This window comes from Lepidothrix coronata, unplaced genomic scaffold (genome assembly GCF_001604755.1).
Source record: "Lepidothrix coronata isolate B3197 unplaced genomic scaffold, Lepidothrix_coronata-1.0 Scaffold12, whole genome shotgun sequence".
Classification (NCBI taxonomy): Eukaryota; Metazoa; Chordata; class Aves; order Passeriformes; family Pipridae; genus Lepidothrix; species Lepidothrix coronata.
Genome location: NW_016690192.1, coordinates 7,583,865 through 7,598,588, shown reverse-complemented (window position 1 = coordinate 7,598,588; position 14,724 = coordinate 7,583,865). Strand labels below are relative to the sequence as shown.

The window sequence follows — 14,724 nt, the reverse complement described above, 5'->3', positions numbered from 1 at the left end:
CAGAACTCTCTGGACACAATCCTGTCCCATCTGGAATGATCCTGCTGGAGCAGGGAGGTGGGACCAGGTGAGCCACTGTGGTTCCTTCCAGCCTGACACATTCTGCATTCTAGGATTAAAAATTAATTCATTGTGTCTCCCTGCCAAGGTTATTCCACATGGATTGACATCCACAGAACAGCAGTTTGCCTTCTGAGGGCAAAGGGCACAGAGAGGTGGGTTCAGTGTGCTGAAGGACAAGTACAAAGGGGTTTTATATTATATTTTTTAAAGAAACATTTTCTTTTCAACAAAAATACAAATAAAATATGAGCAAAACTGGATCTAAGCAGAGCAAAACCCCTGGGTGTGCACAGGGCAGTGTCTCAGCCTGAGCACACAGCAGGAACCTGACATTTAGGAGGGAGGAATTTCACCCTATGGTGACAAATCTGCTTCCTATGGGAAACAGATCCTATGGAAAATGTCCACACTAAGCTCAGGGGCGAAGCTTTGCTGTGGACCCACCGTCCTGCCGGGTCACAGCATTTCAGGTACCACCAAATCCCATAACAAGTCTGTCTCCTTTTTATAAAATCCAGGACAGTCAAGCAGAGGCAAAAGGAAAATGGAATTATTTCCTTGGCATACAAAATTCCTTCCTCCTTTTTTCCATTGGTCACCTCCGCATATTCCTGGAGGAGGCTGGGCCTGTCCCTTGGTGCTCCTGCTCCTTTCATGGACACAGATCTCAGCCAAATATCCCCAAATCTCCTGCTGAAACACTTCACTGAGCCAGGACAAAAAGAATTTTAGTCCCATGGATCAGTCCAAGTGAAAAGCTTGTGGTTTTTCCTGTGTAATAAGGACATATAAAAATTCCTGAAGTGGTTTGGGACAGCACGAACTGCAAGGAGAATCGACACTTCCACTTGATGTCTTGAAGTTCCTTATCTGCTTTTTCTTGTTAAGTTTCATTTCCTTAAATCCTTCCAGGAGGAATGCACCCATGAGAGATCACTCCTCCATTATTTATTTCCTGCTGGAGGAATTCCTTAAGTGAAGTTTCCACAGAGCTACAGCCCAGGAACTGTAGGAAATGGAGTTCTGGCACAATTCCTACTACTTTTATCCCAATTGTCTTTGAGACAGAGAAATTTTCAGTCATTTAAGAAAATGAAGAATATAAACAATGCAAAGTTCTGCTGGTAAATGGTAAAAAAAACCCGGTTCTCAAGAATTTTTAGGTCCATAATAATTACACAGTTGAGATTCATTACAAACACCAGTTTTTCCCAGAGCCCTTCCCATGAGTAATGTCTTAGTTACATTTCTGTATTGAAAAAGGACTTCATAATAAGCTGGTAAACAGTGACTTCATGCCTTCAGTAATTAAAAATGTAACATGAAGCTTCCAACATCAGCTAAAGCCTGAGCTAAGCCATCTATTCCACAAGACCAGCTGTGCTCCATGTGTGTTTCCAGCATAGCACCAGAGAACGGACAGAAGACATCAGATCTGCTGACAGTGCCAACATCTCACATCCTCCTTGTAAATGGGTTTTAATTTTCCCTAAAAACAAGAAAAGACAGAAAATCTTGTTGAAAAGGCCAATGGAATATAGAGCAAAAGCAACTTTGGGTTTTTGTTTTCCCTGGAATTATTTAAAATTCTGTATTAAGACTGTAAAAACCTGTATGGGAAGTGGCTGGGCTGTCACAGAAACCGTATTTCATAGTTTCTAAATCTCCCTATAACTCTTCTTGGACACTTAGGATGAGTGGAGAGGATGCCAACTGAGGAAAGACAGAGGTCACCCCGGCAGGCAGTTCTGTACCACAGCAGGTCTGATCTCCCTGACAACCTGGAGGTAGTTTCCCCTGGAAGCATTACTAAAATATCCAGTGTGCCTGGAATTTGACGCATCGTCACTTTTTTAATTATTCATTCCACTATTGGTAGCAGAAACTTGCAGAACTGGCACTGGAGCAGGAGCTCCTGTGAGAAATCAGGAAGCTCTGACCCGAACAGGTACTTTCTAAGCTGACAATGCACCTCAAAGGACTGACACCAGGACAGGGTGACTGTCCTCTCTTTCCCTTTCCCTGCACATGGTTTTGAGCAAGACAACTTGTCCAGGTCCTGTCGTTCCCCAGGGAACTTGTTTCACAGTCATGTATCACACTGGAGCTTTTCCTTCTATTCCCCTGTCCCTCAGGGAAGGAAATAGGCACCAAAATGAGGGAAGTGGGTGAATAGTGAAGGGTCTGGGTGATGTTTTGTTCAGAGGAGCACTGGTGGCCTATTGCTTTTCCTTTGCTCGCAAGGAGATTCATGGAAGGAGAGCCCTCCATGACACAGGAAATATCCCTGAGCTTGTGTTCTTTCTGGGATTTGGCTCATTTGTGTGTGGTTTGTTTACACCTCTGTGTAAATGCAGTGCATAGATACACGGGGTCATCTCTCCGTTGCGTCAGACCAACATGGATCAGGAGATTCACCCTGGCACTTTACACATCCCAGAGGAATCTGGAGGAGTCATCACAGCAGATTTTGGCAGTGGACTGAGGACCTCGGCCCTTCCCTCATGATGTATAGCACTAGAGATGGTGCTTCTTCCCCTCTGAGATGGGTGGGAGCAGTTCCTGACGACCGGACCCTGTGCTGGAGCAGCAGTGCTGCTCCAAGGAGATGGACACAGGCCAGCACATCCCTCTGGGAAGGGCTGTCCCTCAGGAAGCAGGGACCTCGAGAGCTGCCTGGCCACGGTGTATCCCCTCTCCTGGTACCCATGAGACAGCAGATGTATCAGTGCAGTGTCATGAGCTGTTATTCCCATGTAGAAATGCCAGCTACATCTCCAGCTGTATGAAGTTTAACATGGGCAAGTGCTGGATTCTGCCCCCGGGATGGGGCAGCCCTGGATGTAGGGACAGACTGAGGGATGACAGGCTGGAAAACAGCACCGAGGAAGGGGATTGTCCCGCTCTGCTCTGGGCTGGGGTGGCCTCACCTCGAGTTCTGGGGATGTGATTGGGCACCTCAATCTAAAAAAGATCTAAAGTTGTTGGAGAACGTCCAAAGGAGGGACACGGGGACGGAAAAGGGTCTGGAGGGGCCACATGAGGAGCGGCTGAGGACACTTGGTTTGTTTCAGCCTGGAGGAGACTGGGCAAGACTCCAGGGATCTGCAGTTTCCTCCGGAGGAGCAGATCCAATTTCTGCTCCCCGAGACCAGTGACAGGACCCGAGGGAACGGCTGGAGCTGTGCCAGGGCAGGTTTAGGTTGGAACTTAGAAAAAGGTTCTTCCCCAAGAGGGTGGTCGGGCACTGAACAGGCTCCCCCCGGCAGTGGTCACAGCACCAAGGCTGCCAGAGCTCCAGGAGCGTTTGGACAGCGCCGTAAGGCCCATGGAGGGACTGTGGGGGGTCTGGAGCGGATCTCCGATCCCGAGGGGTCTGTACAGGGGTGTCTGTACACAGGGCTGTCAGGGACGGGTCCCCCATCCCGGTCTGTCTGACCGGAGGTGCCGTGAGGAGCTGTGGGCGGTTCCCCCACCCCGGGCTGTCCGTACAGGGCTCTCAGTTCCCGGCTGTGGGCGGCTCCCCTCTCCCGGTCCGTCCCTCCCCTCCCGCCCCATCCCCTGACTCCCGTCCCGCGCTCACGGCCCCCCCCGCGCAGTCTCGCGAGAGCAGCGGCCCAAGATGGCGGCGCGGAGCCGCGGCCCGTGAGGCGCGGGCGGAGCTGCGGCCGCTCCGGGGGCTCCGGGCGGTACCGGCCCCGGCGGCTCGGGCGGCACCGCCGGCCATGACCGGCGAGAAGCTCCGCTCGCTGCGCAGGGACCACAAGCCCAGCAAGGAAGACGGGGACCTGCTGGCGGCCGGCGAGGACGAGGCGGCCGCGGCGCCCGGCGGCGCGTTCACGGGCGGGAAGGGCGGGCGGGCCGGGGGGCACCGCGGACCCGGCAATCACCGGCACCGCCCGCCCGCCCGCGCCGCGACCGCCGGGCCCGAGCGCGGCCCCTTCCCCGTGCACGAGTGCGTGTTCAAGGGGGACGTGCGGCGGCTCTCGGCGCTCATCCGCACCCAGGGCATCGCCCAGAAGGACAGTCACGGTGAGCGGGACCCGCCGGGGCTGCGGGGCCGGGGCACCGCGGGGGGAAGAGGGGATGGGGAGTGGGAATGGGGAACTCGGGGGAGCTTTCCAGAGATGTGCAAGTCCCCTTTAGAAGGGACTTTGGACAAGGGCCTGGAGGGACAGGACAAGGGGGAATGGCTTCCCACTGCCAGAGGGCAGGGTTAGATGGGATATTGGGAAGAAATTGTTCCCTGTGAGGATGGGGAGGCCCTGGCACAAGTTGCCCAGAGAAGCTGTGACTGCTCCATCCCTGGAAGTGTCCAAGGCCAGGTTGGACAGGGTTTGGAGCAACCTGGTCTATTGGAAGGTGTCCTTGTCTGTGGGCACCAGGGTGGAATGAGATAAACTTTGAGGTCCCTTCCAACCCAAAGTATTCCAGGATTCCATGATTTTTGTAATATGACCGAGGACAGTGTCAGCTTCTCTACCTCCCAGTGCTGGCAGAGCTGCTTCTGACCTCACGTGTTGCTCTGTGTCCGAACCCCCACATTTAAAAAATACATTCTTTTTTGAAGTGTCCAAGCTGTCACCTGTTTACTCTGGGAGATGATGAGCAGTTCCTTTGGGTGTTGGCAGAGCAATCTTTGATATTTCCCCAGGCTACAAAAACAAACCTTTTTCTCCCCTTTCTTTTTAAATGCTTTAATTCTGGGGTTTGAGAGAGCCAAAATCTTGTTCCCTGCTCCTCTGCAAACTTGTTCTGTACACAGAAGTGGCAGTGGCAGAGGTGGGAATCTGATCCTCGTGCTACTCTGTAATACCTAAATATTTAATGTCTTGCCAGGACATTTTAAAACGTGTTTAATTTGGGGAATATTTTATATTGTTAAAAGAAATCAGCCTGGCAGATCAGCTTAAGCTTCATGGTTAGTTTTAATCTCTATTTTGCCTACTTATTTCAAGAGTAACATGGTCCCTTTCTGCTGGAGAATTCCAAGTTACACGTCCGTGGTGTCACAGATGTTGTGGCAAAGGGAACACTTGTGTTCTGTTTCTGATCGGGAGAGAAATGTTCCCTTGCTTTTTCTCAATTGTGGTCTGTGAAGTCAAAAGCAACATGAAAGTAGAGCAGTCTTGGGACTGGCATGATGACAGGAATAATGGAATTGGGAATTAAAGGCATGTCCTTGGTAACACTGGGCATGGAAACACAGCTGGAGGTCCAGAGTAACCCAGGGCCCAGCTCCCAGGCAGGAGGGCAGGAGTGTTCCTTACAACTGGCACCACATTTTCCTCAGGACGTTGTTACAAATAGAGCTGCAGATATGTTTATCCTGCCACCTTCATTCCAAACCCTGCAGCAAATCCTGGTGGGATGAAAGCAGCAGACTCGGGGAGGATTTTTCCCACTCAATGTATTCCTGCTGCTTCTCCCCTGCTCCTCCTCTAGTTTCTCTTTAAGTAACTCAGCAGCAGCTCAAAATCTTTACTTTGAGGCACTTCCTGACCCCTTTTTGCTGCTCTGTCACCCTCCAGGTGCATCTCATTGATTACATCCTTTTTAAATCCATATATATCTTACACAAATGTCCCATTAACATCTCGCTGCTTTCTCAGCTCTCTTTACAGTTGGGACACTTTGGGGATCTCTGGCTCATCATCTTCCTCCAAGTTTTTACTTGAACTGTTCAAAAAACCCCACAACAAACTTCTTGATGTCTTGACATTCCAAAGGCCTGACTAAGATTTCTGTGTTACTGTTTTCTTCCTACCTGAGTCCATCTGACACTTGTTTGCATAGTTGAATTGGGCATTATTTGGGGGAGAGAAATCGAGCTTGTGATTTGCTCAGAAATAAGCCAGAGGAATCCTAGGATGCGATAAGGAAGGGACAGAGGGGAGAGGGAACTCCTAGGAACAGTTATTGTCTATAATCCAGGTCCGGTTTTGGTGGTGGATCAGTGCAGGAAAGCCAAATCCTGTACAATGGGAGACTCTTGGTGTTCTGCTAAAACATTTTGAGTGTTAATTGAGTGCAGACTGTTGGGCTCCCTAAAATCAACTTCCTGCCCAGTGGAAGGCTAGTGCCCTTACTCCCAAAACAATGAGTTTCTTGGGAGAAACCTATATATACACCTATTGAATTACTTATATGTCTATTATAACATGCATTTAAGAGCTTAAAATGTGGAGTAGACAAATCCTCTTGCTGAATTACTGCTGGAAAACTGCCCTGGCTCCCTCATGGGTGTTGCAGGTGCCTTACCAGAGGTTAAAGGCTGTGCATGTTTGGGGGCAAGTGCCGTGTTTTGTGTGTCTTTTTATGCAAACAGTCCTTGTTTGCCTGCCTGGATGTGCAGTGCAGGATCCCAGGAACTGCTGGAGCACTGACTTCTTGAAATAGAAGTGTCTGTGCTGGGCACTGGTGAGACCTCACCTTGAGCGTGTCCAGTTCTGGCCCCGCATGGAAAGAAGAAATTGAGGGGCTGGAGTGTGTCCAGAGAAGGGAATGGAGCTGGAGAAGGGTCTGGAGCACCAGGAGCAGCTGGGGGGGCTCAGGCTGAGGAAAAGGAGGCTCAGGGGGGACCTTCTGGCTCTCTGCAACTCCCTGACAGGAGGGTGGAGCCAGGTGGGGGTCAGGCTCTGCTCCCAGGGAACAAGGGACAGGACAAGAGGAAATGGCCTCAAGCTCTGCCAGGTTGGACATCAGGAGGAATTTCCTCATGGAAAAGGTGTTCAGGCATTGGAAGGGGCTGCCCAGGCAGTGGTGGAGTCCTCATCCCTGGAGGTACCCAAGGAACAACTGGACATGGCACTCGGTGCTCTGGGCTGGGTGACAAGGTGGGGATCGGGCTCAGGTTGGACTCAGTGGTCTTGGAGGGCTTTTCCAACCTCAATGATTCTGTGATGTTATGAAAGTGTTTACCCCTGGCTCTCATAATTTGCATTCCCTGAGCACACCCTGTGGCTCATGCTCAGATCCTCAGGAACATTATTTGCAGCACCTCACAAAGCCTGGCTGCATCCAGGATTCCAGGGGATGCATTGGCTCACAGATGTTGGAGCAGCTATTAATAGAAGCAGGGAGGTTAGCGAGTCCTAATGAGCATAATGAGCTGGGATGGGCCTGCCTGGATGCTGCCAGTGACCCAAAAGATGATTTGCAGGACATGGAGAGCAGCTCACTTGGACATGCAGGGCAGAGTTTCCTTGTCTATCCAAGATTCCATGTGCTGGCATTTGTGTGGTTGCCTCTCTCATGTGTAGCGCATCCTCTGTACAGAGCAGGTTCTTCCTGCTGACGTGATCCTGTAAAATAACCCTAAACCAAGTGTGTTCATTATAATTGCCAAAGCAATTTGGTTTCCAGCATTTTGTTCTCTTAACTCCACTACGAAAATGTTTAAACATGTAAAATACAGTTAAATTGAAGAACTTTGCATCCCTAAGCTCCATAAATAAAATATGGCAGGAGCCTGGTAGCAGCATTAATCCAGAAAAACAGCTCTGGGGGCCTCACAAGGAATATTTAACAACAGAAATCCCACCTGTGTCATGAGCATCACCAAGAAAATGGGACCAGGTTTGAGTGTCTTTTGATAATCTCCACAGCTTTCTTTGGAAACAAGGCATTAAAATAACCAAAAGGCAGCTTTGTAGAGAAGTTGCTGTTGCTTCTCAATCTATCCAGTGCTGGAGTAGTAAAAAATGTGTACTCAATCTTTGAAAAATTCATAAAATAGGCTCTTAAATTTTTAATCAGTATCATATCTCTGAGTAGCTTTTAACCCAGATCTGTCAGTCTGGGAAGGGATCAGACTCTTCATACCATGAGGAACAGAGAGGTTTGGGTTGTGTCTTTCTTGAAGACACAACTGGACTTCTTTGACTGGGGTAGGTTTGAAGATATCATTAAAAACCTCTCTTGGCCCATGAAACGTGTCTCAAGATATATTTATTTTGACAGGTATAATCTAAGTGGTTACTTGGAAAAATGTCTCTGCTCTGGTGGGTTTTGGAGTTTTCCTTGGTTAGACCGGAAACTGAAGTTTCCTGAGGAGGAATTGCCATGGATTCTGGTACCTCGAATCTAATATCTTTTATTTCTATGATTTATTTTAGGAAACACTCCTTTACATCTTGCTGTGATGTTGGGACATAAAGGTAGGTAAATCCATCTGTTTTGTTACCTCTTCAATGATCCTGAAGATTTGGGGGCAAGAGGAAAAAAGATTTTTTCCGTTTTCCAGAAGGTGATCTTGTGTTCTAAGCTAGTTCTAAGTTGAGGTTTCCTGGAAAGAGGCTGCCATATGGATTTTGAAGAGAAAAGTGGGAAAAGAAATCAGAGCTGTTCTCCAGACCAAAATCAAGGAGCTGGGTAGTGACTGGGGTGGGGTGGGAGAGTTGTAGCAGTTGGACTCATGTGATGCCAGAACAAGAGCAGAGGGTGGACTCAGCTCCTCTCTACAAAAAGAGATAGAAGGAAACCAGGAGAGAGGCTCTGGCACAAGTTGCCCAGAGAAACTGTGGCTGCCCCCTCCCTGGAAGTGTCCGAGGCCAGGTTGGATTGGGTTGGTTTAGATTTCAGTTTGCAGTTCACCTCTTGCCTTCTTTCTAGCCAGTCATGTGTCAAGTATAAAGCCCTAAATCCTTTAGGATGCTCCTGGTGAACCTTTGTCCGGCTTGCCTAGAGAAAGGTTATTTGTGCAAGATAGAGTTATATCATAGAATGGCCTGGATTGGAAGGGACCTTAAAGATCATCTCATTCCACCCCCTGCCATGGGCAGAGACACCTTCCACTAGACCAGGTTGCTCCAAGCCCCATCCAACCTGGCCTTGGACAGTCCCAGGCATGGGGCAGCCACAGCTTCTCTGGGCAACCTGTGCCAGGGCCTCCCCACCCTCCTAGGGAAGCATTTCTTCCCAATATCTCATCTAACCCTGCCCTCTGGCAGTGGGAAGCCATTTCCCCTTGTCCTGACTCTTCATCCCTTGTCCAAAGTCCCTTTCCAGCTCTTCTGGAGTCCCTTTAGGCACTGGAAGGGGCTCTAAGGTCTCCTCAGAGCCTTTTTTTTCTCCAAATGAACACCCCCAGCTCTCCCAGCCTGTTTAAGTGGAAATGGAATCTGACTGGTAATTCCAAGCTTATTTGCCTGCCCACTGCAGAGTGATGTTCTTGTCTCAGGCACTATATTTAAGGAACCATAAAAATACTTCACTGTGTTTGCTGAGTTAGTCAGGGCTTTTGTTTATGTACCACAGGAGATAGTTTATTCACCAGGGAAGTATCTCTTCCTCCCCAGTCCCTGTGCTTGCAGTGACTCAGGAGTGTTGCATCTGGAATGACTAGTGCAGTTTCCTGTAACACCTGTGGTAGGAAAATAACCCAGCAAGTCCCTCTCTCAGGCCCATCCTTCGTGATGAGACATTCCCTGAGCCTCAGCTCCAGCTGCTTCCTGCTCCATCCCCTGCAGATAGGTCAGATGGTTTTAGTGATATGTGATCAGGAAACTTTCTGTGGTTGGAAACTGAAGAACCATTTCCAAGGATCACGTGGAAACACTGAGGACTTCCTTCTCCCCTTGATTTTAAGGACTCTTTTTCATCGCCCGTCACCTTTTACCCATGGAGAGAGAATGCAAGTGGAGCTGTGGTGTACAGGCTTTCCTGGGTCAGAGGTGCCTGTTTGCCCTCCTTAAATTCCATGTTTAAATTCCAGGATGTTACAGCCCAAAATCTGTGTCCCCATCATCAGTTGGACCCTCGGGCAGAAGGGGATGAAGAGAGAGGGGAAGGCCATGAGCTGTCTGTTTGTACAGGAGTTTGGGTGTGAAGCAGAGAGAGTTGATGTAATATCTTAAACATATTTCCTATGTAGTTGTGCATTTACAGAACATGCAGAAATGCAGCTTTATAAAAAGCAAATTCTAAGAAGCAGAAGGGCCATGTCTTCAGTGTTATGTAATTGGTGGTTGATCACCAATTATTTTTAGTGCTAATATTGAACAGGGAAGTGCTGTAAGTACTTACATAAATGGGTTTGTTTGTTAACGAGAGTCAGAATCCAGATATGTAATTTGATAATCTGTTAATTATCTGATATTAATATCTACAACGTTGGCTTTATTATAATTTCTTTTATTATGACTGACACTGCTGCATCCTGGCTGTTTACTGTTAATAACATGAATATTTTGTTCCAGAATGTGCCCACCTGCTTTTAGCCCATAATGCTCCAGTAAAGGTGAAAAATGCTCAGGGATGGAGCCCTCTGGCCGAAGCCATCAGCTATGGAGACAGACAGATGAGTAAGCACCTCTTCATTAACCCAAATTTGCCCAATTAATCCAAAATCGAGGCCTCATTCAGAACAGGAAAACAAAGCTCTTCAAGCTCTGTTATTTTATTATCCCCCTCTTTTAGTTCTCTGAACAGTTTCTCTTCAGCTGAACTTTTTTGTATCTCAATGTGATCAGGCAGGTCCATTTCCTTGATAAGAAATTGCATTAGGTTACATAAGCAAAATCTTCCCCCTGCTCAGCATTTAATGATTGTGAAAGCTCTTCATGAGCCTTCTGTGTTTGGAATGGGAGTGACATGGGCAGGATGGATTTTAGCTGTGTGGGATCATCTAATTGGAGCTGCTCCCTGTGGTCACAGGGATGTTTGATACATCAGTTGGCATTGGGATATGGCTTTTAGTTTGCATCTCAACAGGCCAGTGGGGAAATGTTATTTTTTGTTTGTATATTTAAGTATTTTATTTATATATTTTAATACATTATCCAAATATTATTTATTCCCCTCAGATGTGGAGTAGTAAAGGGTAAATCATTCTACTGCCACTCACTAGTGGATGTCAGTAATACTGGGTATTGCCATGTGTAGTGGTACGTTCCTATAGCAGAAAACTCACTATGTATTATATATGTAAATGTATTATTAATGTATTAATGCCCTGATTTATAATATACCAACAATATTCTCATGTCAGCTCCTCACTACTAATTTTCTCAGAGGGAGTAGATGTTACACAGTCTGTAGACTCATGTTCAATGACATACATTTGCACCCACATATTTACTAATACCTGTGTAAAAAAACCCTCTTGACTATATGCTTTATTTAATAAACAATAATTTTATAAACAGTAAGTTAATAAAATTATTGGGCCTTTCTTCCTGCTGTGATCAGAGCAGACTGATGTTTAATTACTGTAACTCAAAATTAATTTCTCCACAGGCTGATGAAATATTAAATTGCATTGTTGTTGGGTTTTTTTAAGATGTTAAGTAAAACACGTGTAACTAAAAAACAGATAGATTACCAAACAAATAGATTGACCTTGGAGTTAATTCCTGTTCAGTTTCAGCACTCCTGAGGAAGCTCAAGCAGCAGTCCAGGGAAAGTGTTGAAGAAAAGCGACCTCGATTATTAAAAGCCCTGAAAGAGGTAAGTTGTGCTGTCAAAACTGATGTGATGGGAAGTAGTGACTGATTTTCAAAGAATAGACAATCTGGTAAACTGTAATAAAGTTTTACATGTTTTTACAAATCTCTTCTGCTCTGAGGAGCAATCTTGGCTGACAGGATCCATTTTGAGGGGTTACAGAATTATGTTTATTTTAAGACAATATTTCCTTCTCCACTTCTAGAAATTCAAATAAAAGGTTTATGTAAGACAGTCCTGCCTGTCATCTTTGCAATCTAAAATGTAAAGAATCTGCATTTATTTTATTACTCTTTTAAGGCTTTCTTAAATCTTTTGTTTTGATGAATAATTTACTGGTTTGTTGAGTCACCAGTCACAAATGACACTTACTTTTCTTGCTAAGTAATGAAAGAGATTTTTGGTTTAATTCTCCATCTCCGTGCACAATGAATTCCTCTTGGACATAGTGAAAAAATCCTCAGTTTAGGGAAAGCAATTTGTGGCAAATCAGCTATTTATCTAAAGTTAATTAAATTATCCCTCCGGAAATTGAGGTGATCCACCCTGGACACCCTCATGGTGGAGTTGCCTGACACGTGTTGGTGGAGGCAGAGGAAGTTTTACCTGATGACTTCAGCACATTTCCAGAAGGCCAATTGAAATTTGTGTCTGCAATACTCTGAGCTGAAACCTGACTCATTAATTATTATATAATTAATTATAATTCCATGCAGTCGCGTGTGATCAATCAAAGCAAACATAAAACTCCAAAGGTTTGATTTTTTAAACACACGTTTACAATAAATCTTCTGCAATCCACAGCTTAATAGCTGTGTGAACTCTAATTTTTTAAAAGTAATTAAAAATGAAAGTCAAATGAAATACATGATTTTATTAGCATTGATTCTACTGCAGTTAAAGCTTCAGGAATGTTTAAGTCCAGTATAAATTCAATACAATATTGGAGAAAGTGTTCTTGTTTGAAAGACAGACTTCTGCCTGCCTGTCTTTCAGGAAATGTTATGGTTATTAAGCATTAAAGGCTTGGTAATATATTCTTCTTTTCTTCTCAGCTAGGTGACTTCTATCTAGAGCTTCACTGGGATTTTCAAAGTTGGGGTGAGTGGCTTGCATATTCCTTCCACAGGGAGATAATGGAATCAACCTTCAGCACACTCGTGCTCTAAAGCTTCACTTCTCTCCTGCTTTGTGTGTTGGGAAGATCACAGTTCAGTTCTCAAGATCTGAGTCATAGAGAAAGGACAGACAGCTTTTCCCAGAATTATTTTTGCGTATTCGTTTTCTGAGCTAAATTCTATTTTAATCCAGTTGCACAAAAAGGGGGGAACAAGCTGTTTGCTTCAAAAACCTGATGATTAGAAGAGTAAAATATTAAAAGGGCTCTATGTGGCCCATTGCTGTCACTGAACAATTTGAACAATTTAGTTGAGCAACTGGACTCGGGGCACTTAATTTCCCCAATTTCAACCTGTTCTGAGTGGTGACTATGAGTTCAGTGCAGCTCTTTGAGAGGTGCTTCAGACTTGGCTCCACCTCAGAGCTGCTCTGCTGTGTTTGTGTCACCTCCAGTGGTGCCTCCATTTCCACCACCTCTTACCTGAAGAAGAAAAATGTAAATAAGTGAGTAAAAATGCAGTAACAATGATCAACATGTCTGAATCCTATCAAAATACTGGGAGTGATTCTGCCGATAGCATGGTGTTGGAACTGGATGAGCTCTAAGCTCCTTCCAACCCAAACCATTCCAGCATTCATTCTGTACCTTCTGCTACTGGTTGACATTTAAGTTAGTAATTTATAATACTTTATACTAATATATAAGGAAGAAATCCTTCCTGTGAGGGTGGTGAGGCCCTGGCACAGGTTGCCCACAGAAGCTGTGGCTGCCCCATCTCTGGGACTGTCCAAGGCCAGGTTGGACGGGGCTTGGAGCAACCTGGGATAGTGGAAGGTGTCCCTGCCCATGGCAGGAGGTGGAACTGGATGATCTTTAAGGTCCTTCCCAACCCAAACCAGTCTGGAATTCCATGATTTTTATATACTTCAATATAGGCTTTGTCGAAATAAAGCCAACTTCCAGGGGTGCTCTGCTCCAGGAGTCCCACTGTGCTTCTCTTTATAGTATTTATTTACTTTAATATATTTCCTTTCTTGAAGGCAAAAGATGCTGTGGGCAGTGCTTCTGTCCTAAATATTGGCTCTGTTAGCTAAGTCCATTTTTGGATGGTCTTAATTCTTTGCAGTTTTGAAGAAACTGTTGAAATGTTGTTCTGTGTCTTAGTTTTATTGTTATAAAGTAAATTCTTTTTAGAGTAAGGACAACTGCAGCCTTGTAGATCTCCATGTCATGGTACCACGTGGCTTCACAGTTCCAATGGTGGTTTAACATTTGGTTGATGTTTTAAGCTTAGTGCTTTGGATTATATTTTCTGCTTGTGGCTGTTCTGCTTTAATTGTAACCAGGCTTTGAGTTGGTAAAATATATAAACTGTCAAATCACAGAATTAAAATTGTAAGCAGCTTGAAGACAAGTTAGGAGAATGTATAAATGATTTAGCTGTGACTGAATATAAATGATGTCCTGATGTTGAAAGCAGTGGGTGCAATTACAAATCAATTTTACAGTTACCAAATAGAAATAACCCTGGTATTAGTCTGTTGTATTTGATTGAGATGATGATGGATAATGCTGTAATTGCATTAAAATACGCCCAGAGTCAAACTGATGGTCTGGTGTTATTAGAAATAGTTTGCAGAGGAACCTCAAGATCCTAATTTCCTTCTCTCTCCCCTCTTTAGTGCCTTTACTTTCCCGAATTCTGCCTTCTGATGCATGTAAAATACACAAACAAGGTATAAATATCAGGTGAGTGCTGGGTTTGCACCCAAATATCTGCATGTCAGGGAAAAGCCTGGATTTCAGTGGATCCAGAGAATTCCCTGAGGAGTCTGCACGTGTCTGTGACACACAGTGTGGCTGTGCATGTGCTGGGAACTTTAAGGTGGCTGGTTTTCTCTCTTCTGAATTTAAAGTAAATACAAAGCAAAAGCAGTTCAGCTGATAAGGCTTTGTCAACCAGACATGCCAGTGAAAACCAGGAGTTGGATATTTTTAACACAGTTTCAAATAATTGTATTAAATTCCAGTGTTTTGTAGAGAAATGTTGCTGCTCCAGTCTGTAGTTGAAAAAAAATCATGTATTTTTTCTTTTT

At 45.5% G+C, this 14,724-nt stretch overlaps 1 protein-coding gene across 2 annotated transcripts in view; it reads left to right on the top strand.

Moving 5' to 3' along the window:
• Nucleotides 1-3,788: 3,788 nt before the first annotated feature.
• The window catches only part of ANKRD13C (ankyrin repeat domain 13C), a 24,720-nt gene continuing 13,784 nt past the window's right edge, over nucleotides 3,789-14,724 (top strand). For both annotated transcript variants that reach the window (XM_017805656.1, XM_017805655.1), the window contains exons 1-6: nucleotides 3,789-4,095; nucleotides 8,181-8,222; nucleotides 10,263-10,367; nucleotides 11,426-11,511; nucleotides 12,564-12,609; nucleotides 14,311-14,377. In XM_017805656.1, coding sequence (XP_017661145.1) covers nucleotides 3,789-4,095; nucleotides 8,181-8,222; nucleotides 10,263-10,367; nucleotides 11,426-11,511; nucleotides 12,564-12,609; nucleotides 14,311-14,377 — 653 coding nt within the window. The remainder of the gene's footprint in view (nucleotides 4,096-8,180; nucleotides 8,223-10,262; nucleotides 10,368-11,425; nucleotides 11,512-12,563; nucleotides 12,610-14,310; nucleotides 14,378-14,724) is intronic.